The sequence below is a fragment of the Oxyura jamaicensis genome, chromosome 1 (assembly GCF_011077185.1).
Source record: "Oxyura jamaicensis isolate SHBP4307 breed ruddy duck chromosome 1, BPBGC_Ojam_1.0, whole genome shotgun sequence".
NCBI classification, from domain to species: Eukaryota; Metazoa; Chordata; class Aves; order Anseriformes; family Anatidae; genus Oxyura; species Oxyura jamaicensis.
Window position 1 is genome coordinate 174697527 of NC_048893.1, and position 22859 is coordinate 174720385.

At 41.3% G+C, this 22859-nt stretch overlaps 1 protein-coding gene across 1 annotated transcript in view; it reads left to right on the forward strand.

Annotated features, from left to right (window-relative positions):
* The first annotated feature begins 6 nt into the window (after positions 1-6).
* GTF2F2 (general transcription factor IIF subunit 2) overlaps positions 7-22859 on the forward strand; it is a 90573-nt gene continuing 67720 nt past the window's right edge. The window contains exons 1-5 of the mRNA XM_035322689.1: positions 7-34; positions 6462-6535; positions 7038-7056; positions 7990-8134; positions 16646-16684. Coding sequence (XP_035178580.1) covers positions 20-34; positions 6462-6535; positions 7038-7056; positions 7990-8134; positions 16646-16684 — 292 coding nt within the window. The 5' untranslated portion in view covers positions 7-19. The remainder of the gene's footprint in view (positions 35-6461; positions 6536-7037; positions 7057-7989; positions 8135-16645; positions 16685-22859) is intronic.

Here is a 22859-nt window from a genome sequence, read left to right on the forward strand (position 1 = left end):
GGCCAAGCACAACACCGGCATGTGGCTCGTCAAGGTGAGCGGCCGCCAGCCCCCCGGGGCACAGGCCCGGGAGCCGCTCGGTGCCATTTTAAGGGTGGCGGCGGCACCTCCGCCTGCCGAGGCTCGGGGGAAGGTTGGGGCCCTGCTGCCTCAGCCCCCGGTTGGAAAGGGCGAGCGGTGTGGCCTCTGTTGGGGACAGGGAGCAGGCCCTGAACGTCCACGTGAGGGAATGCGTGAGGCCAGGGCAGTTCCCAAAGACCGGTTCTGGGTGCCGAGGGGTGTGATGGTGCTACAGGCACCCAAGGGGCTTGCTGTGCCTCTGAAAAAGCACCGAGGGGTTTCAGAAGTTCTGCACAGCAGGGCCAGGCTGGGGCTGGTAGGTTTCTACACCCGGCTTCCTCTTTCATGCTGACACCCGAGTGCCTGGTTTCAGGAGACTATTGGAAGCTGCTTGGTGCTCTGCTTGGAGTAACTTATCTGGAAAAATGAAAGTAAAAGCTGACAGCAGAAAGCTGCAGAAGTACGTGATGATACTGAGGGACAGGATAATAAAACGACAGGTGAAAATGAGAGGTTATAAACATAAGCTGACGTGCACAGAGGGGAAACTCTCCTAAATATACTTGGAAAGTAATTGGGTCTCTGCTGGATGATGCCTTTGAGAGGGGAGATCTTGGGTTTGCAGCAGGTATAGCTCTGAGAATGGCACTTCAGTGCCAGTCAGATGAGCAGAGTCAGCACTGGGCATGATTACAAAAGGTGTAGAGATTAAAAGAGAACATATTATTATGCCATCATATTACCTGCATCCCAAATGCTGTGTGTAGGTGTGGTCTTATCCTCCCCATCTTGGAAAGGATGTAGCTGGCCTAGAAACAGCATGAGGAGAGATCAGGGAATGAGGAACGGTGTCTGTGCAGGGAATTCACAAATATGCTGTTACCTTTTGTGCTGGCAAGGTGATTGGTTTCCTGGCTTTGCATACAGGCTGGGGGACGAGAGGCTGGAGAGCAGCCCCAAGGAAAGGGCTCTGGGGGTTGTGGTCACAGCAAGCTGCACACGAGCCAGCAGCGTGCCCTGGCAGCCAGGAGGGCCAACCGTACCCTGGGGTGCATCAGGCCCAGCACTGCCAGCCGGGCGAGGGAAGGGATTGTCCCGCTCTGCTCTGCGCTGGGCGGCCTCACCTCCAGCACTGTGTGCAGCTCTGGGTGCCACAGGGTAAGGAGGGCATAAAGCTATCAGTGCCCCAAGGAGGGGTTCAGGCCCCTTGGTTTGCTCAGCCCAGAGCAGAGCAGGCTGAGGGGAGGCCTCATGGCGGCCTGCAGCTCCCTCAGGAGGGGAGCGGAGGGGCAGGCGCTGAGCTCTGCTCTCTGGGGACAGCGACAGGGCCCGAGGGAATGGCACGGGGCTGGGACAGGGGAGGGTCAGGCTGGGGGTTAGGGAAAGGTTCTGCACCCAGAGGGTGGTCAGGCACTGGGACAGGCTCCCCAGGGATGTAGTCACGGCACTGGACCTGCCAGAGTTCAAGAAGTATTTGGACAGTGCACTTAGTCATAGGGTCTGAATTTTTGGGTAGACCTGTGTGGGGCCAGGAGTTGGACTCGGTGATCCTTATGGGTCCTTTCCATCTCGGGATATTCTGTGATTCTGTGAAGTCTTATAGATGTCTGTAAAGTAATAAGTGACATTATAGGTTGATAGGAGAAACGTGCATAGGAGAAGGTGAATAGGTAAGAGTTGATTCTACAGCAAGAATAAGGGGTGTGATGAATTAATTCATGTGGTGGGCATGCAGAGCAAACAAAGCAGGTACTGTTTTGCCCAATATTTGTTTAAGTTTTGGGGCTTTTTGCAGTAGGAAGGTGTGATTGACATTAGACAAATTTGTGCCAGGATACTGTATTGAGATATTAAAAGTGAAGGTGCTCCCATACTTCAAGACCAGAGTCAAAGATCACAGCAATTAGAAAGCTCTCTAATTCCCACATTCTGTGGAAAGTTCCTGTTCTTGTCATGTTCTGCTCTTTCTTAAGCACCTGCTGCTGGCCACATGTGGGGAGAGGATGCTGAACTGGCTTGACCTTCAGTCTGATACGGTTTGGTGGTTCCTGAAGCGAGGCAGGAGCTTTCAGGCACTGAGAGCACGGGCTGCTGCCTGCTTTAATGAGAAAACTGGACTGAAAGGAATGCTTAAATATGGCTCGTCCAAGTAATGTTAAAGTAACTGTTTGTGCACATGTTCTGGATTTATAATTTGGCTGTCATTGTGGATAATTAAAAAAAAATAATTACAAAATTGCTAACACTGGTAGACCAAAGTAAGGTGTGTGCAGGATTTTATCCTTTAAATTCCTTCGGACCTGAACTTGGAGACAACCAGCCTGTTACTGGGATCTTCAACACGTGCTGAGTCGTGGGAGCGTGGCACACCAGTACTTTCTGTCCTCGCTAGGTGGGATAACGAGGCTGACTTCAGCCTTGCTTTCAGGGAGAAAGCAATCAGCTCTGCTGGAGGAGGGGGAAAAAAAAGCTCATTTAATTTCCCTTTAGCATGTAGTATGCTGGCAGGGGAAGTATTCCAGAGAGACTACTTAACGGGCAATAAGAAATGTGGTGATGAGTATTTTAGAAGCACGAGACGCAAGAAACACAGTGGGCTGCTTTAGTACAAAACCCGAAAGCAACTTCATTAACTTTGTTTTGTTTTTAGGGAAAGCTACGAGCATCGTAAGAACTGTTAGATATGCATTTGTAGCAAAGCGAAGCACGTTTAGTATTAGCCATTAGGGTTGTGAATTTCTTGCTCCCTGTGTGATGTGTTTATGTGATGTTGCTTTTATTTTATTTGTTTTAATTTAATCTGCTGTATTACTTTATATTTTAAAGGATGATAGCTTGAACTTCTTTTTATATGTTCAAAAGAAAACAGAATCATAGATCCCGAGATCAGTCTTCCTTGATTTCTGATGTACGTACAGATCACTATATATAAGGAGAGCTAACTTCATCGAATGCAGAATATGGGCAGTAGTTTGTTAAAGGTAGGGGCTGCTTGTGTGTTTTGTTCCAAAGCAGTTGGGAATAAGCTGAGAGGAGATGTGTGGACCAGGGATCCTTTTGTCCTACAGCATCTGCAGGGCTCCTCATGTACCGGAGCCCTGGTGTTCCTGTGAGGTGTGCAGTGAGAAGAGAACAGCAGTTGTAAGAGGTCTTGAAATGGTGTTACTTAATATGGCAGATTTATTTTTGTTACTATCTTGGATGGTTTTTTGGAGAAAAGAGAGTTTTTTTATCTACAAACCCCAGAATAAAGGCCACTTGCCTACAAGGTTTTAAGTAATCTATCAGAAGGGCGGTTACGCTGTCCCAAGTCAGTCATTCTGTGACTCTGTGTTTTTCAAACTCCTGTTCAGGGTTCTTTGAAAATTCTTTTTGTTCTGTATAAAACAGAACGGCCACTCTTGTTTTCTGTACATTATTTTGGGGTTTTGTACATTCTCACATTTTGGGTACGTTATTTTAAAGATTCTGAAAGCTGACTGTTCTCATTAAAAAGTTACACTTTTATCATGCTAAGGTTAAAAGAAACTGGCCAATGAAGACTTCTACAGCGTGTAAGGCATTCCTTACCTTTCCCGTGGTTGCTTACACCGTTAGCATGGAGCTAGAGATTTCTGAGACCATTTTGATGGTTTTGAGAGTACCATCTCGTTTTAACTGAAGTAACCATGTACAGATAGAAATAATCCTTTGATCTCAGCCCTTCATAACCCCTTTTCTTCTTTTTCTCTGTGTAGCCATTGAATCCGTATAGGCTGGCAGAAAGATAATGATTAATTGCACTCTTTGAGGCTATTTCCCATGCAGCTGAAAGGAGTGTGATTGATCTTCAGCCTCCCAGCCGGAGTAAGTTCCCTGTCTGATCGCATTATATGGCAAGTCAGCGATTCTAATGGCATCAGAATCCTTCAGTCCCTTTCCACTGATAATGTGTGTCTGCCTTATTACCTGGCAGTATAAATTAGGTAGAGATTAGGCGCGAGCACATCATAATATTGCCATTGAATCAGCCAGAGCACATGTCACGGCATTTATCTTGTCTTTAGAGAGAAAATGAGATCTGATTTGGCATGAAATCCGCTGCAGAAAGTTACCACTTCAAAAACTGGGAAAAAAAAAATATCAGTACGCTGTCCCCATTCATTGCTTTGTCATGCATTTGTGAGATGTTTGACCCAGCGCTAGCCTGGATTGACATCCAGTTTGGCCAAATGGTTGGAGGTCGTTAGGATTTTCTTGGTATTCCCCAGTTATTGGGGTGCTGTGAGACTAAAGGCAAGTGTTAAGCCCCAGTAGGAAGAGGTTTTCTGTGGGTTTTGTTTGTTTGTTTTGATTTAAGGAAGGACACAGGATAAATGCAAGGTTGTTATTAAATTAGTCAGAGCTTTAGGAACTTTGTGGGCTACAGTTTGTCAGCAAGTTACTGAGACAGACTTCTCTTCCTCAGTGTGGAGTAAAACCTTGCTTATTTTTATTCTGTGCAAGACAATAAATCAGGCTGCGAAGAGCCAGCTTGGTGCCTGAAACAGAAAATAGCAAGGACAGAATGTGGTTCGTTTCTCTCTGGCTGCACCTTGTGGCACAGGTATTTTCAGAAGCTGTGGACTGTGTGAGCCAGAATGAACTTGATGGTACCAATAATGTGAACTAAGCCATAACTGCGAAATTAAAGAGTGTAAATTTGTCCAGGTGTGTCATGAGCATGTGAAGAAGGAAGTTATTAAATTCTGGTGTTGGAATACTTTTTTGGTACGTGATACTGGAACAGTGCAGTGATTTTTCCTTTAACAATTCACTATTTCAGGTCTTTGAGATGTGTCCTTGCAGTGACCGCTACATCCTGAGTGGAGAGGAAGGGTTTTTGGGAAGAAGTAGTAACTTCTGTTAGGCTGCTTTCAGCTATTGCGTTTAGAAAAAAATCCCTAATTCCCATATCACTTGAACAGCTTACAGATAGCTGCAAATAGTGGGGTATCAGATTGTCCTTGCTGTCTCAGGTCTGTATTCCATCTCTTGATGTGAGAAGGCAGGGAGGCTCCTCGTGCCCCTGGGGCTGAACTGGCCAGGGGCTGAAGGCACTGAATTCAGGGGCTGGGTTGGGAGCTGCTCGCCAGGGCGAGGCTGTGGCACCTTCTGAAGGCCTCTGGAAATGTGCACTCCTCTAACCAGCGCTCAGTTTTTTGCTGAACAGAGGTAGCAGAGGATATTGACACAAACACTTAACCTTCTGATTTCGCAGAATAAATGTTATTCATCTTCCTTGAGCTTGTCTGCTCGGGAAGAAGAACCTGGGTAGCGCTGCCGAGCGCTGGGTGCGTTATCCTGGCATCGTTATCCCCAGAAACATGAGGCGCTGCTGCAGACTCAGAGACCTGCCTGCTGGGATGCGTGTGGGAGTCTGAGGAGCGTGGGTGTACGGACACCAGCTGCAGCGAGGCACGAGGCTGGCCGTGGAAGCGCTGCGTTTTGGAGCCTAGCTTACCCTGCGGTAGTGAGCTGGTCTTTTTTGGCCAGGGAGCAGAGAGGCGGGCTATGATTTCAGCTAGCACTGCGGTAGGAAAAGGAGAAAGCCAGCTTTCAGCTTGTTGGTTTGTTACTTGTGCCTCGAGGCACCTTGCTGCCCACCAAGAGCCCAGGTCACCTGAGGCTGCAGATACTAAAAACTTTGTAATTGAAAGAACGTATGTGGCTTGCAAACTCTAAATCTTCTCTTTTGCAGCATCTTCTGGTCTCTGAGTTGCCTGTCATAGTCCTCATAGTTGTTTTGTTCTTTCTTCTCAAAGAGATGAGACTTTCTAGTGAATATTTAAAAGCGTGGTTTTATCTGGTAGAATTACTGAGGCTTTAAGAACACGATGCTGACCTTTTTTGCTTTTTATGATTGCATAATAGTATTTGAGATTCAAGATATTACACTTTTTCACACATTTGGGACAAACATAATGTATGCTGGCATTATTTTTATGCTGCGTTGTTGGGGAGGGACTCTTTATAAGGGAGTATAGTGATAGGACAAGGGGGAATGGCTTTAAACCAAAAGGAGGGGAGACTTAGGGAGATGTTAGGGGGAAATTCTTCACTCAGAGGGTGGTGAGGCCCTGGCACAGGCTGCCCAGAGAAGCTGTGGATGCCCCATCCCTGGAGGTGTTCAAGGCCTGGGCGACCTGGTGTGGTGGGAGGTGTCCCCTGCCCATGGCAGGGGGGCTGGAATTAAGGTCCCTTCCAGTCCAAGCCATTCTGTGATTCTTTTTGCTCTCCCTAGTGGAATATATTGCCTTCTATGTTTAAATTATACCATATTCTGAAGTGGTCAGTGAGAAGGCATTTACAGTATGTGCATGTACATAATTTATGTAGAACTTTAAAATCTGCTTTTCCTGAAATCTCTCATCTTGTTTTAGGTCCCCAAATACTTGTCACAACAATGGAATAAAGCATCAGGAAGAGGTGAAGTGGGAAAACTAAGGATTTCCAAGTAAGCCTTTACTGTACCTTTCCTGGTTGCAATTTTTAGACTGTTGACATTACACATAGAAGCAGCTACCTGCAGCAAAATAGATAATGTTGCATCTTTTATATTACATAATCCTGTTAATCACAAACACCATGTGCATATTTCTCTGTAAATGGAAAAATACTTGCTTTTATAGTGATTATGAATACATGTATACATGAAATTATACGGGGGAGTGGCAATATGCCATAACATGATGTTTGATTTCTTAAATCCAAGAAATATGCACATTTAACTGGAAAATCTCAGTTAACTTATTTGTATGCTGTTTTGCTACTTCTGTTCTCACCTGCTGACTTTTCCCACTTATTCTTGGGCATCAGCATCCAAAAAAAAAATTGAGCGGTTCAGGAGTGAAGATGAGTAACAAAACCAGAATTTGCTTTTTGCTTTTTTTATCAGGGAAGCAAAACTTGTGGAAGTAGATTATGGAAACTAAAACATTAAATATTTTCTTTTGCAGAAATCAAGGAAGAACAGAAGTAAGTAACTCTTAAATCCAAAGGCTGTGGATGTGTTATATTTTGAATTCTAACAATTGTTTAGAACTTTCTGGTTTCTAATGTTGTATATTTTTTGTTACACCTGTAATAAAGTATTGTACCACTGAGTTGGGAGTAGAGAGCACTGTTTCTAGCTATGCCCAGAAGTTTATTGTGGGATTTCGCTTCCAAGGGGTATTTAGGTTGGATGTTAGGAAGAGGTTCTTTACGGTGGTCAGGCAGTTGGAACAGGGTCCAAGCAGTCACAGCACCGAGCCTGCTGGAGTTCAAGAAGCATTCGGCCAACGCTCTCAGACACATGGTCTGATTTTTGGGTGGTCCAGGAGGTGAGAAAAGGCGTGTTAGTTAGAATTACTTAAAAGATCACATAGGTCTGTCGCTTTGAACTGGAAGAAACTCTGGACCAAACAATGAGTCCCTCTACAGGATTCTTGCTGTGACTGGCAGCTAGGCGTTCTGCGAGTTCCTTTATGGGCATGTCATCGGGCATTGCTATGTAAATATGGCAGTGGAGCTGCATTTGGAGTTCCCAGGCTAATAACACTTGTGGTGCCTTAGCACTTTTCTTGGGGACTAAACTGGCTGCGTGAAACTTCTTAAATCACTGAATGATGCCTGAAAACCTATTATGCCTTCCATTTTAATAAGTGAAATCAAATTATTCTCTGACTGCTAGGGAAAATAATACACTTAAAAGATGAGTAAATTTTATTAAGTGCATTAAAGCTTTGAATGCTCTATTTCAAAAAGCAATCAATGCATTAAGATTCTTACCCCACTCTTTTTTTTGAGATGTTTTTCAAGTAGAAATGTTCTATACTATTTGTCTTTTCTCTCTTTCTGTTTCCCCATAACTCCTAGAGCTGTGTCATTGAGTCTGTTTAGTAACACTGTGGTCATTGTGACTGTTAGGTGTCATTTACTTTGAATGAAGAACTTGCAAGCATCAATGATATTGGAGGAAAACCTGCTTCTGTCAGTGCACCAAGGGAACACCCTTTCCTTTTGCAAAGCGTGGGAGGACAGACCTTAACAGTGTTCACCGAAAGTTCAGCAGGTAAGGTAGAATTTGTTACAGTTCTAGTGTACGTGATTTCAATAAACTGCGTGCTGAAAAGGCCAAAAGACTCAGAATAAATTTTGGCTTTGTTTTGCAGTAATCTCTATATGTATCGCTCTTGTTTTTGTGGGTTATCTCGTACATTTCACCTGTGGGTCTGCTGAACAGAGCACGGAGTGCAGTACATTGTGTGATCCCTTTTAGAGTTTCCCCTGGAAAAAGAGTTTTGTGTTCCCATGTGCTTTTGAGATGAAATAATGCATTTTCCCTGTGAATCTCTACCGTGAATTTAGTTTTATAAAAGTGATGGTTCTTCCTCTGTCCAGGTGATCAAGTCCATTTTAGCTATAACCACATCTGTTCACCACGTTTTCTTAAAATATAACTGTGGTTTAAGTATATTAAATCTCATCAAGGTCATATTACCAAACACTGCAGAAGTAAGGTTACCATTTTTCTCACTGGATTCCAGTTTGGCCTGCCTAAAGCACAACTCAGTAGCTGAATGAGTGATTAGGACGTTCAGGATAACGTGTCCTAAATTGCATGTTAGATTTAAGGTACGTGGTAATATTACAGGGTGTCATATGCTCGGTAGACTGCCTTGGATGCAAGTCCCACGTACTGTAGTGTTTTCTACTGAAATTACATAGTCATGTTTTGGATGCTGGAGAGAGAAGGAGAGTAAGGTGTCTGCAGATCTTATCTAACTGTCTGCAGAAGATATCTCAGTTTCAGGTACTTAGGTTTTGGTTTCTCCAGGAGGCAAATAACAATTTTTAATACTTCTGCCTTCTGTGGGGCAGAAAACTCTTCTGATGTTTTCACGTTTGTAGGCTGGCAGGTAATAGCTACGATGGCTGAGAGATGCTTTATCAAATAAATGAGGGGGGGAGAATCATACCTAAGTATTCTAACTCTGTCCTGTGAGTTAAGTTTGACCACATCCTTTTAAAAATCTACTTTACAGATTTAATGGCTGATATTAAAGTATCAGTAGCTCAACTGTCACGGTTGGGCTGGAAACATCTGTTAGTGCTACAGCTCAGGCACTTTCCAGTTGCTATCCCTTTCTCTGAAACTAATTTAATCTTTTCATTATTTTTTCACTTTAAAAAAGATAGTATTTTCATGTGTATAACATGCAACACATAAATATTGCTTTTTATAATCTACAGATTATAGATATGGAAAGAGATAGGGAACAAGCTTTCACGAGCTTTGTAAGCATTTCAGATGTGCCTTGTGGTTCTTTTGATGTTGTTTCTCTGTGCCCTGACCTCAGAATGCTTCAAAGAAGAGTTACTTCAGGTGTGAAGATGTGTTTAGAATTTGCATTCCAAGATTTTTGCATGTTTGCTATCTTGTGGGACTTTATTTTCCAAGACACTTTTTATATGAAATACTTTTCTAAAACCTCTCATGGTATCTTGAATGACTGCAATGACTGCAGCTTAACTTGAATATGGAGTATTTGTCATCAGCTATAATGAAAGTCATTAGTCTGTGATAGCCAGAAGATGCCCATTTATTTCTGTTTTACTGTCTGTAATGCCAGTGTCTTGAAACCTTTAGGTACTTAGAAGCTGTCCTATTTTTATCTAATCAATTAAAAATTTGACATTTCTTAGCAACTCCAAAATGTTATTCAAGGACTATCAATCTAGTGAGTAGAGTAGAAGTTATAATATTAATGAGGAGCAAAGGGAGTTTATTGAAGTGAGAAATGTTTGGAGTAAAGCACTGAATAAGCACAGAACCTGTCAAAGTTCTGTTTTTGCTTGAGTTTAGCAAGCATGGCATGCAGTCAGTGAGTTTTCAGGAAACTGTGTTAAACAGTGTTGCTGTTGTGTTAAAGCTGGTATTGGCAGTACAATCAAAAATAAACATTAGTGTACTTTTCTTTCTTGATTTTGTTTGTAAAAATGAGCGTGAAAAATATACCCCGAATTCCAGCCTGCTTGCCTTCAGACACCAGGTTCCTGCAGCCGCTCTTGTCTTGGAATGTGAATCTCCAATATGGTTGGAGCTCCGTGGCCAATTTCAGCAGTGTGAGAACAGGTGTCTGAAGAGCAGAACAAAGCTGTATGGATATACTACCCAAAAGAAAGGCTGCTAAACTATTTGGTGCCAGAAAGTCCACGTGGAAAAGAACTGTTAAAGTTGTATCAGCCATGGGAAAGAGACTCAGTAAAAGCTTGCACCTCTTTACACATCAGTCAACCCACAGTAAGATGCAGTCATCAGAAATTGAAATGCATTAATTCCTATTCTCACAGACCAATGCTTGTTTTCAAATTATAATTGGCATATTTTTGTGGAAAGCATTGGTGATCTTGCTGCTTTGTCTTTTGCAAAGTGTGCTATGTTACAGATGTGATATACCAGCTTGAACCATGGTCCAAAGATTAAGCTGGTGGCATTTCTGATGTTGTATCTGGAAGGATGTATTTGACAAATAAGGTGGATGAAAAAGTGCTTTGTGCACTGTTGCTCTCTCTCAGTCATTACCTTTCTTGAGGACTGAACTCGAGATTCCCTCCTGAAGTGGAGGGGATTTCATATAACAGTTGAATTTCTTTTATAAAGAGTGTTTTGGTTTTATTTTTCTGGAGCACATTAAAAGCCCTAAGATCTTTTGTCTGCTATCCTGGGATGCTTATGTATTGACCGTCTTCACCTAGAGGGTGGTTGCGCACTGGGACAGGCTCCTCAGGGCAGCGGTCACAGCACCGAGTCTTAGCTGGAGTCCAAGAAGTGTTGGGACAATGCTGTCAGATGTGTGGCCTGATTTTAGGTAATCCTGTTTGGAGCCAGGGGTTGGACTTGATGATCCTCGTGGGTCCCTTCCAACTTGGGATATTGTGTGATTTTTCTGATTCAGAAAATGAATGAGAGGTGCCAAAGTTTGCTTCTGAAATCTTCAGTAATCTGAGAAGATGCAGCAGGGAGTTTACCCATCTGGCCAGTTCAGCACTTCCCGTTGACTTACCCGGCCACTTAGAGCAAGCAAGAGCTGAAACTTACCAAGTAATTTAGTATTTTCCGCACAGTGTGATTTCCAGATTGCTGAATGGGTTTCCTGTGGTTTTTATTTTTTCTTAATCACAATTGGTTCTAATACCTGCTGGAGTTGGAAGAAATCCTTTCTTGCATTGTAAATCTCTGCATCTTTGGCAGTCCCCAATTAGTTAATGGACGGAAACATGCTCTTCTGAGGTGCCATTTGTTACATCCAAAGTCTGATGAATTGCAATTTCTTGGTCTTCTGCTGCATGTACCAGAACTGAGCTAATATAAAGTTGGATAAAGTGGATCCCATCCCAGCTATTGCTGAAAATCTGATCTGTGCTTTCACACAGAGCGTGCTTTCTGTGTACAGTAACTCTGTTTTTTCTCCTATTTCTTTTCGTTTGCTACTTGTGTATTTTGAAACAGCTCTGTTGAATTATAGGGCATAGCAATATGCATTCAAAAATACTGGTTGCAAAACAGCACGTTCAGCTGCTGCCTGGACAGCTGCGAGGAACAGTTACATTGCAGTTGTTTTGGTCCAGGTTAGGAGCAGATGCCCATTTCCCAGAAACGAGCCTTGGCTGGTCTTACGAAGCCTCATTTTCTCTCCCCAGCTCCTTTGCAGTGCTGTTTGCATCTGTGAGACATTGTGGAGTCTTCATTGCCGGGCAAATCACTGAGACCCTCAGCGGTGTTCCTGGCGATCGGTTTAGCACAGCTAGTGGGAAGTGTGGCTTCTGTGGTGACTGCAGAGGGATCCGAAGCACAGTTGCCTCTCGCTGTCTAGGTCTTGCCGTCTAGGCTGATTTCAGTATTATTTTTGCATTAGCTATGAACTACATTCTGTTCCATAAACATCACCATATGTACATCAACAGTTGCTATGCAACAATGCTATTTGTGCTTCCAGTCATTTTAGCTTATCTTTGTCATCAGCTATCACAGTTGTAATTTTTTGGGCGGGAGGAAAGGAGAGCATTTTGCATATATTTCAATGTTCTGTATTGAACAAAGTGAGTTTTTCTTGGGTGTATGGCTAAGAACTTGGGCAAGTCATGAACTTGATATGGGATATGCTGGATGAAAAGTGTTTTTCTGAGCTTCCTACTGGCACTCACCTGGCATGAGGAAGTGCTGTAATTTGACAGTTTCTGTCTTGGTTGAAGAAACGAGAACATGCTTTTGTTAAACATTTAACAGCAAACTTTTCTAATTGTGACTATAAATTGATTCCCTTAACTGCTTTACTTGCCTCTTGCTTAATTTTTCTGTCAACAGGTAGTTGAGGCTTGCTGGCTCTTAGTACAAATAAAAAATGCAGCTACATTACAGACGATGAGAAAAGTTTCTTACTGAGCTGTTTTTTGGGGAAACGTGTTACTAATGTGACATGGGAAAACACAGACCTTGGCAGGCAATTGCATCCCTACTGTAAAGGACTGATGGTTGGATAGAAAGATTTTATGCTGCAGGAAAAAATAGTGTTAAGATATTTCAGTAAAGTTGGGTGAGATGACTCATTTTATTGAAGTTTTGAATACATATTCACAACTCCCCCTTCATAAGTGGGATTGCCTTGATGCTTATTTTAGCAATGTTAAATTCCTTCATCCTTGCCCCAACTTACTGCTGTTCGAGTAAAATGTGTTTAGAGAAATCCGTGAAGTGACAGAATGACAGGCAGACCTTTGGTTCTTTCCGAGAAGCATTCGTCCATGGACTGTTTCGCTCTTTCATGGTTCATGGAAGATCGCTGGCTCTTAACGTGACATTCTTGTCTAGTTTTCGGTGTCTTCCTTCTCTTCTTTCAGAATCTCATTTTGTGAAGTGCAACTTTTTTTTTGTAATGCTGTTCAGTAATACTGATGCCTCTGCCTGTATACCAGCTCCTGGATTCCCACTGCCCTCCAATATTCTCTTCTTGTTTGTTTTATTTTAACACAACTGCTAACGTTAAAGTCCCCTTTTTGGGCTAGTACGTGAATCACGCCTACTGTATGGCTTACAGTGAGTGATTGTATTCCAGTGAAAATGATTATTCAGAGCTTGAATCTTTGAACTAGCAGATTTATCTAGCCATTTAAAGAAATGTGAGGGGGAGAAATGGCTAATAAAAATCTTGGAAAGGTGTTTCTTTCTTTCATTAAAGCAGTTACTGCTGTAATTACACTAAATTATTTCCATAGTGCTCAGAATCTTGATGTCTTGCGATACTACTTCCAGTCTTATTAGATGCATGTTTGACATTTCACATTTCGCATTTTTCATCAAACTGTTATTTGGGAAATAACTGCCCTCATCTGCTGCCTTAGTTCTGCCTGGTCAGGCGTTTTGGCACATACCTGTGTACCTCAGCAGCACTTTCCAATCGCCTCTATTTATTTGGGCTGTCACTTAACACATATTCCAGTCTCCAAAGTGCTTTGCGGTTGATGCTTCTGTGTTCTTTTATGTACTTCAGACTCTTATGGACTGGCTGGAGAGTATTCAGGTAACAGAGAGAGGAAAACCTCTTGGCAACCCTGTGATCAAAAGAAATACAAACAGCTGCTGCCTTTCAGGTCTCTGGCATTTATGCAAATTATAAAATACCTGTGAGGATCACGGAGAAGATGCAACCCATTATCAGAAAAACAGAATATATGACTTGAACTAGTCTCATTACAGGCAGCAGTTTGATGGGTCAAGATTTCAGAGGTATGATTGTGACATGTGCATTAAAAAACAGCAGTGACACTTAGAGCATCTTTCTTCTCCACCTCTAAAAAATGGTAATATTTGCTTCCCAGCATTGTGAGGATTAGCAAATTAATGTAAAGTGGCTTCAGCTGGTTGTCAGGGGTAAGCTAATTTTCTTTTCAGTTTTATTACTAAAACTATAGTCTGTTAATTCCCGTACAAATATAAACAATTGTTTTGAGGATCCAATGCTAAGAGTATATGGAATCATGTATTAAGTAGACATGGTACATCTGCCGTTACCTTCCATGTGCTGTTTGTACTCAGAAGATTTTTAAAGCAGAGACACACGACCCAATCATAACAAAAACAAAAATTGTCTCATGATGAGGAAAAAAAAGGCAATTCTTTTGCAAAGCTGAATTTGTATTTATTTTTCTCTCTGTTAAAGACAGATTCTTCTGCTGCATGCAGGCAGACATGCTCAATCCTCCTGTAGACACAATACACATATATTGCTGTTTGAATCAGAGATGCCATTAGCAATTATTAAGTGTGATGTTGTGATGTCATCTTATGCAGTAGTTATGGTTAGGTGGCAAGTCTTTCATTAAAACAAAGTTAAAAAGAAGCAGTTTTAAGATTCAGCTACTGCTTCTATCTCAGCCCAGTTAAGGGTCCAAGTCTCAGTACGCTTGCATGTTCTTCGTTAAGTTCTTTTTGCTTGTTAGGTAAGTTGTGAATGTTTCTGTATTTAAGTTAAAACTGAGTTAGAATATTGGTTGGGTGATAGCATTATGCTGTACAAATACGCCAAATGCACTCAAAAAGAGAGTGAATAAAAAACCATGATTTTCTTCTGTCTGTCCTACATGTATGTCTGACAACAGGGTTTTTAACTCACTTTGTGAATGCTTATGGCTGGGAAGAGGACATATACAGACGTTTTCTGTGATAAATGACAAAGTCCCAAATAGGATTCTAATTAAAGTTTATTGCGCCGGGAGTCTCTGCTCCACCAAGACGCACACCTGTTACATCAGGTGGCTGATTTTTATGCTCCTAGACTAATACATATTCATCACTATTCCTAGAAAAGGCAGGGTTATTATAATTAGTTCCCGGAATCCGAACCCTCTTTGGACACATGCGTATCAGTCTCTGGTGGTCTCTCTGGGGGTCTCTGGTGCTGAAAGCTCGTAGTCTTCCTCCCAGGCTTTGTCCTTCGGTCATCCTTCAACTCCCCCTTTCTCCTTATTTGGTGGATCTCTTTGCCGGATATCAGAGGCTTGGGCAGAATCCCATGCAAAAGTCTGCAGTTTCATAAAAAAACCTCCTTGTTCTCTTATCTCCCAGACTTGAGTCTCAGTGTTCACCCTTCAAACCCTCTATTTACACAAATTGCTGGACCCTTCCTTCCTTTGCGTGATACAAGAACTATGTACACTAATCACTCTGTTTTTCTTAAATAGAAGGTTATATTTCATCATGTGGCCCTAGCAGTGTTCCATACCGACACGAATCAAATTAACACATTCCACATTTTCTGAGTGCGAAGAGACATGCCTTCAGCTGCTAGGACTTAACAGCCGCTGTTCAGGCAGAGAAAAGCAGCATCTCGCAGATCCTTCTATTTGCATTAGTCCCCTGGCTGTCAGCCTTTTCAGTGAGGAAATAGGGCCATCAGCCATGAAAGCCAGCAAGAACCCGTGGCATGAGAAAGGTTTTGTAAAACATTTCATGTTTTCAAGTTCTGTTAATACCCAGCCTGTAAATGGCAGAAATGATCAAACTAACAACTCGAAAATTTCTCTCTGGATTATAGCAGTAAGTCGTCCTCGCCTGTGAGTAAATTGTCCATAATGATAGCTGTGACACGGCTGAGCTGGAAGCAAAAGACAAGTATATTTTACCATTTTTAACTGCATAGCAGATAAGTAAAAATGTTCTTTTTGTTCTCTACTTTAGAAGAGGTGCAGAAAGAACAAATAATAGGAGAAGCAGTTGAACTTAAGGTTGAGAAATTTATTTAGGAGTTTATCTTCATAGGACTTTGTAGGTGTTAGAACATGGTTTACTAATACATCCATTGGCTGCTGTCTCCTGAGAGGCTGGACTGAAATTTAATGTGGAAAGCTGTTCCTGATTTTCACTCTGCCATTCACCTGAGCGATATGTTTTTGGAAAGCCACTTTGCAACATGTGTCTTTTTTCTTTCACGCATACTTTTATTCTCTATGAAACAGGATGTGTTTCTGATTTTATATATTTATATATATCTGACAAGTCTGGCCGTAGTATCATCTGAGGGCCAGTGATAAAAAGACTGAAAAAAATAAATCCTTGTGTGATCTAGAAAGTTGCAGAAAAGCTAGAGAGGAGGTTGTCCGTGTTCAAAATTTGTCTTAGCGACAAGCATATTCTTTCGCAGAACTTTTTGTTTTAAATATACAAAAATGATATTCATTTGTCTACAGAGACTGGTAAGATAAATGACTATTTTTTATTACTTAAGCATAATCCTACAACTGATTTTCTATAACTGTAGCTTTGTTTGTGCAGAGCTCAATCAGAGGTGTAATGGAGTTTATCTCATTTAAGTCGTGAGTTTAGGTGCTAAAAGAGACTTTTTGTTGCTCTGTGTGGTAATTTTTTCTTCAAAAAGCACATTTATACACATTAATCAAACCCAGTAAGTGGGGTTTTTATCCTTCTTTGCTTTGCAGCCCACTTTTTAGTTGTAATTTCAAATAATCAACACAGAAATGTTATGTTTCTCTTTTTGTTCATTTATGTTTTTTTTTTTTTTTCCAGAAGGCCAATCAGACGACAAATCTGAAAGCAGCAGTGCTGGTGAGTGTGGACACTTTCTCTGAAACACTTAAGTGATGACTTATAACTGCAGCTTTTCAGTTTTACTTTCCAAGAAATTGGTAGCTTAAAAAAAATGGTTCTTTTTGCTATATTTCTAAGGCAGAGTGTCATAAAATTGACAAACAACTTAATAAACTGTGTGCTGTAACCAGAAGCTTAAATTATTCATATTTTTTATTTTAATGGAAAAAATAGAATTATGAAGGAGAACATTAAAAATGTAATGTTCTTTAGAATGTCATTATAGATTTTTATTTGGTGTTTCTCATCTATTTTTTATGTTCATTGACTCATGTATTAGCTTGTTTTTTTTCCTCTTGGTTGGAAAGTTTGTAGCCAGTTTCCAAATCTTTATCTCATTTTAATTGCATAGGCTCATCACTCAGAAAAAATAGTATTCTGGTATTGTACTTTATTCAAATTTTCTACTGCTTGCAAAAAACTTTAAAATTCTTTGGAAAGAGTCAAAGAAAAATTCGTAGTTCACTTGTGTCACCTACCAGTCACGTGTTAGTCAGTCTAACAATGTCTGAAAAGCAGTTAATACTTCTAAGGGTGCTTCCCAAGCGGTGGTTGCTCTAGTAAAAATGTTTCTTTGCACAGTTCAAAGAAATAAAGTAGATTTTTTTTTAATGAAATGGTCAACATGCTTCTATGAGATAAGATATCAGGCAGGCATAGGAATGTTAAGATTTCATTTCAGGTCTAAGCTAGTCTGAGCAGGCTTCCTTTACAGCAAGGAGGAAGGAGACAGCTCCATAAGGTATCTTAGAATGAGACAGGCAGGTGCAAGTGCAATTCCCCAGCAACTCAAGCAGAGCTCTCCTGGGACTGTGTGATCCTAGGCTGCTCCCATCTCTTCTGCTAAATCCTTTGGGCTTACAGTACTGAAATTGCCAGGTATTACACGACAGTATCAGAATCTTAGTGTCAATTAGCATTTAATAAAAATTCCCTTTTTTGCTTTTATGAAAGATGTTTCAAAAATATCACTAATGTACTAGCACGAATAAGTGCCAGGGTAAGCAAGAGCCTGCGATCCTGGGAAACTAGCTAGACACAGCTAATGTAAAACACATAGACAAATTTCAGGCTTGTTAGCAGAAGGATTACCCAGGATGCATGCAGATTAGATAGTACTGGCACTTGTAAGTAGTAATGGCAGAGACAGAAGATAGACTAGAAAGAGTCTTACACCCCTGTCCTTCTAAAAGCAATTCCTAAATATATAGGTCTAATGCTAGTGGCCTTTCAAAATGTCTTCTGAAATGTAATTTTTCATACACTGTAATACAGAGATGCCTGTTTTTTTTTTTTTTTTTTTCATGCATTTTTCATTTATTTGACTTTTATTTGAACTGCATTTCAGCTGGTGCCAGAAGTGTGTATTTCATCTTTTTTTTTTTTTTTGGAAGGAATTCTTTTTAACGTTGAGATGCTTTTTATTGTAGTGGCTTAAGCATGTCAAAAGATTTACGACTAATTTTAGAACTGTTCTATCTATAAACTACTGAATCCAAAGTATGTTTTCTAGCTTGCGGTTTTCCCCATTGTTAAAACCTGTTCCCTCTGATTATATGGTAACAGTGATGTGACTTAAGGTGATGAAGGGCTACTTTCTAGAGATTAGTATTTTTTACCACTTGAACAATGAGAAAAATTGATGTAGGATGTCACATTTTAAGCAGATCTTAAGAGTTTAACTTCTGAAATGAGCCAGAATTTTAATATTTATATTGCATTTCTCTGCTTTTTTTTTGTTGTAGGTATGTGTGCATGTTTTTGCTTGGCTTTGGTGTGTTTTTTTTTTAATTCTGTTTTGCTTTGGTTTTGCATTTTGAATGATTGAGTTGTCTGCTTTTAACTCTTTCTGTCTCCTCCAAATTGTAGAAGATGACCACATGCTTAGTTGTTTGTATTTTTGCTTCAGTCAGAAGAATGAGCTACTGTATGCTGGGCACTGTTTAAATACCCTGACAAGATGAAGCACCAAGCTCATTTGATGGAATTAAGCTGGTTGGGGACTCAGCTTCTAAATGATGGTAGTTGGTTACACTGTGGCATTTAAAGGAAGACTCTTAGCCATCAGTTACAATTATTTGTTTAGAATTTTTTTACTTTTTTTCCTCAAATGCATCATGAAAGTCAGATGACCTTTCCCAAACTACCTTTCAAGTAATTCAGCTTACTGAGTGCTCCATTTCACTGCTGATCATCTTGGCCCACAAATAAGCATTTTTGAGGCAAAGAATATGTCTTTTCTATATTTATGTAGCATTTTAGAGTAACGAGGCTGCTTTTGGGTATTACTGTGATGAAGTTTGTGTAGTTAGAAAGTAAATAAAGGAAGTGAATGAGACAATGTGAAGAGATCCTTTTATTTACCTCTTTAAAATGTTCCCCTGAATTTTTACATTAGTGCTATCAGTCTCCTAAGTTATAAATCACCAGTATTATGTATATTTGTAATAACATTTGTCATTGGACCAGCATTGCCACATCGCTTCCTACCATATGGAGGGAGAGATCGTGATACCGGTTCAAACCAGCGTTCACGTACCCAGCGTCCTGTCCTCAGTGGTGGCTGGGAAGTCTTGAGAAGAGTAAAAGAACAACACAAAGCATAGTGATGCCTCCCCAGAGTACTTCTTCCAGTCTTTAATGATTTGAAGGTTAGAAAGATACAGAGCCAGGGGTGATGGTTCTTCTACTTAGTAGGCCTTCATGGATTTTTCTTCTTTGAAATATCCCTATTGGTTTTTGAGCCCATGTAAACTATCAGTATCCATAACACCTTGAATGATGCTAAGGTTGCAGTCAAAATATTCAGGAATTAAGATATAACGTGAAACAAGTTTACCTAAACAAAATAAGATCTCCTTCTGCGTGTGCAGTTTGATAATTTGAGATCACTCTTTCCGTACAGAGATCCTGTTTGGTTAGTGCATGTGGTAGCGCTGCTCAGGGATACAACCAGCGCCCGAAGGCTGGGTTTTGTTGAATGTAAAAGAAAGGAGCAAATAAGGTGTCAGCTAAAGGAACTAGAAATGAGAATTGGCTCTGCTTTTTCCTATGTGGTGCCGAGCAGCATCATACACTTTCTGAACAAATAATTTAAATCCAAACGTGTGTATATAGTTCCTGTTTGCTTATGGCTTCTCTTGCACCTACCCATAAGTGCTGTCAGTGGTGACAGAAGCTGTGAAAACCAAGTGTTTACGCCACGTAAAGTCTGACCTACCTCCCCTCACCCCAAAGTAAAAATACCCAGAAGCTGCTGCCCTGAGTCTGTGTTGTCTTTTAAGAATGGTATGGTAAAGAAGCGTGTTCTTGATGCGCTTATGCACTGTCCTTGTGGAAGCACGTTCAATTAAAGTTGCACAACCAGCAGTTATTATTATAATATTATATATATATTTACTATTATAATGTTGCCTAAGCTTTGAGAACATCGTTTTGAAAGCATAGTATTTCTTTCATAGGGGTGTGAGCTTGTTTCAAATATGTACACAGACTACAGATGCGTATTTTTCTTCAAGGATGTGTGCATCAGCCAATGTTACGTGTCCTGAATCTGCTTCTAGCCAATTGCACTCCTATTCTGTATAAATTTCCTCTCTTAAAGTCTTTGACATTAGTTGATAGCAAATAGCGACCATCAGTACTTAACGAGCTTTAGGACAAGGTGTTAGTCATCTCTTTCCCTATACTTGCTGGTGAGTAATACTAAAGCCTCCTAGCGAGAGGAGAGGAACCGCTGGGACCATTTCTTATTTGATTTTGGGTAGAAGGAATAAATTATCTGAGATACTGCAGACAGTAGAGCATGAACCTAGTGTTAACGTTTTGCCCATTGTGAATGTACACGTTTGGCTGCAGACACAAGTACGTAATGCTCGAACTGTCTGTAGATCACACTTGCTTCGTTTTTTGGTGTAACTAAAAAGAATTTCAGGCATTGATTATACATATGTTGGTATACTTAACATTCAGTGTAGGCACCTTGCTTAATGCTGAACAGCATTGCAGTGAAGTCAGCAAGTTGTTGTTAAAGGCACAGAGTTCTTCTGTTAGAGCACAACTGCATGAAGCTGCAGAGTGCACACTTGATTTCATCCACTTCAAAGCAATTAATGTTATATTAATTGTACTTCAAAAGCAAAATTTAACTAAGGACAAAAATGATCATCAGGAGGAGTAGAGCAGTAATTCCTAATTTGAAAACTAGCACAAATCTCAGTGTTGAAGATAATTACAGAATCTGCCACTTTCAAGCTGCAGAAACAGTTTTGGTCTTGGAAATTAAACTTTTCTGTTGGCAGTTAAATGCAACAACACTTAAATAACGGACTTGTTGGTAGTATTCCAGGAGTCGTAATCAGTAATGAGGCTCCATTTGTTGCTGTTTGAACAGATAAAGACGCAACCATTCCTGCGTTATGGTATGTGTAGTCAGTCATCCTGGTTATAATAGTCTGGAGAATTAAGGAGGTAGAGCAGCAAGAAGGACCTACAGTTTAATGTAGGTCAACACTTTAAAAAAGAAACTGAAGAAAAAAGTCACGTATTTTGTGAAGTTCTTCACAGCTTTCAGTACAGGCCTATAATTTTGCCATGCAGTCTCTATCCTGAGAACAGAATCACAGAACTGAAGGGGTTGGAAGGGACCTCAAGAGATCATCAGGTCCAACCCCCTGCCAAAGCAGGTTCCTTAGAGCAGGCTGCCCAGGTAGGCGTCCAGATGGGCCTTGAATATCTCCAGAGAAGGAGATATGTTCCAGTACTCAGTCACCTTCACTGTGAAGAAGTTCTTTCTCATGTTGCTGCGGAACTTCCTGTGATACATTTTGTGGCCATTGCCACTTGTCCTGTCCCCACAAACCACCGAAAAGAGGTTGGCCAAATCCCTGTCTCCCACACTTAACATGTTTGTAAACATGAATAAGATCCCCTCTCAGTCTTCTCAAGGCCGAACAGACCCAGGTCCCTCAGCCTTTCCTCATCGGGGAGATGCCTCAGGCCGTGTATCATCTTTTTAGCCCTCCTCTGGACTCTGGTATAAAACGGTGGGGGTCAGTGCCACAAGTGTGTTCTGTCCTTCAGTTGTGTCAGTGTCCAGCTTGTTGAATTACTGCACCAAGAAGTATGCTTTTGGCTCGTATTGGAGCTTTTGGTCTTTGTGACTCTCGTGGAATCCCAGGAATTTCAACCATGTCTGGGGTTGCAAATGATGACTCCACAAATTGTTTTTGTCTTCTTTGTCTTTTGCTGCTTATTGGAGTTCACCCTCCTACCAGCACGATCACATCAGATGGGCTCCATCCTCAGCTCTTTGCAGTGCTCCAGGCCTAAACTTGAGTGGTCGTGGATCAAAGGGGCAGAGGGAGATCTCGTGCTTGCTGCTGTGGCCAGTGCAAGGCTGGTGTGGAGCAGCTGTAAAGCTAGCAGGAGGCAGTTTCAAATAAAAGGTGGTTCTGCACTCAGAATGTAATTAAGCTATTAATTGCTTGTCAGAGGATGTGTACGTGAAGATAGGTTATGCTAAAGGCTTACAGGACTTTAGAGGAGACCACAGAGGTGTATGAAAGATATCCACTGAAGGGCAGTAAGGCTGAGAAGAGATCTGGTTTGAGAGAGCCCAAGCCACAAATGCCTGGTGGCTGGATGCGTGTCCAGGGTGAGAATCATGTGTTTGCTCTGTCCTCAGGCTTCTTGGTGGGTATCTGCTTTCAGCCACAGTGCTGGGATCAAGATACTGATCTAATCCAGCACTATTATTCCCAGGCTCTACTTTATTTTCTTCATTTTTTTTTTCTTTTTTTTTTCTTTCCTAATTTATCTAGTTGTCTGATGAGCACATTTTCCTCCCAAGTCTCTGCCTGCATTAAGTAATGGGCTTGTGATAAGCTTCTTTAATAATCTTTCCTTTTCTCTCCCTACCTACCACAAAGTGCTTATGTCATTTTGTAGTGAGGAAGAGGAAACTCTGCATAGCTGAGTAGCCTTAACCACTTAAATTAATGAGCAGGTTCGACATGGATGTAACTTCTGAGGGGAAAGGCAGTGAAAGCAAAGCCAAGAGCAGCCCTTTTTAAGGTTGTATGTGAGTCACTCACCTCCGCCTTGTCTAGCAGCAGATGTGAGAGCACTGGAG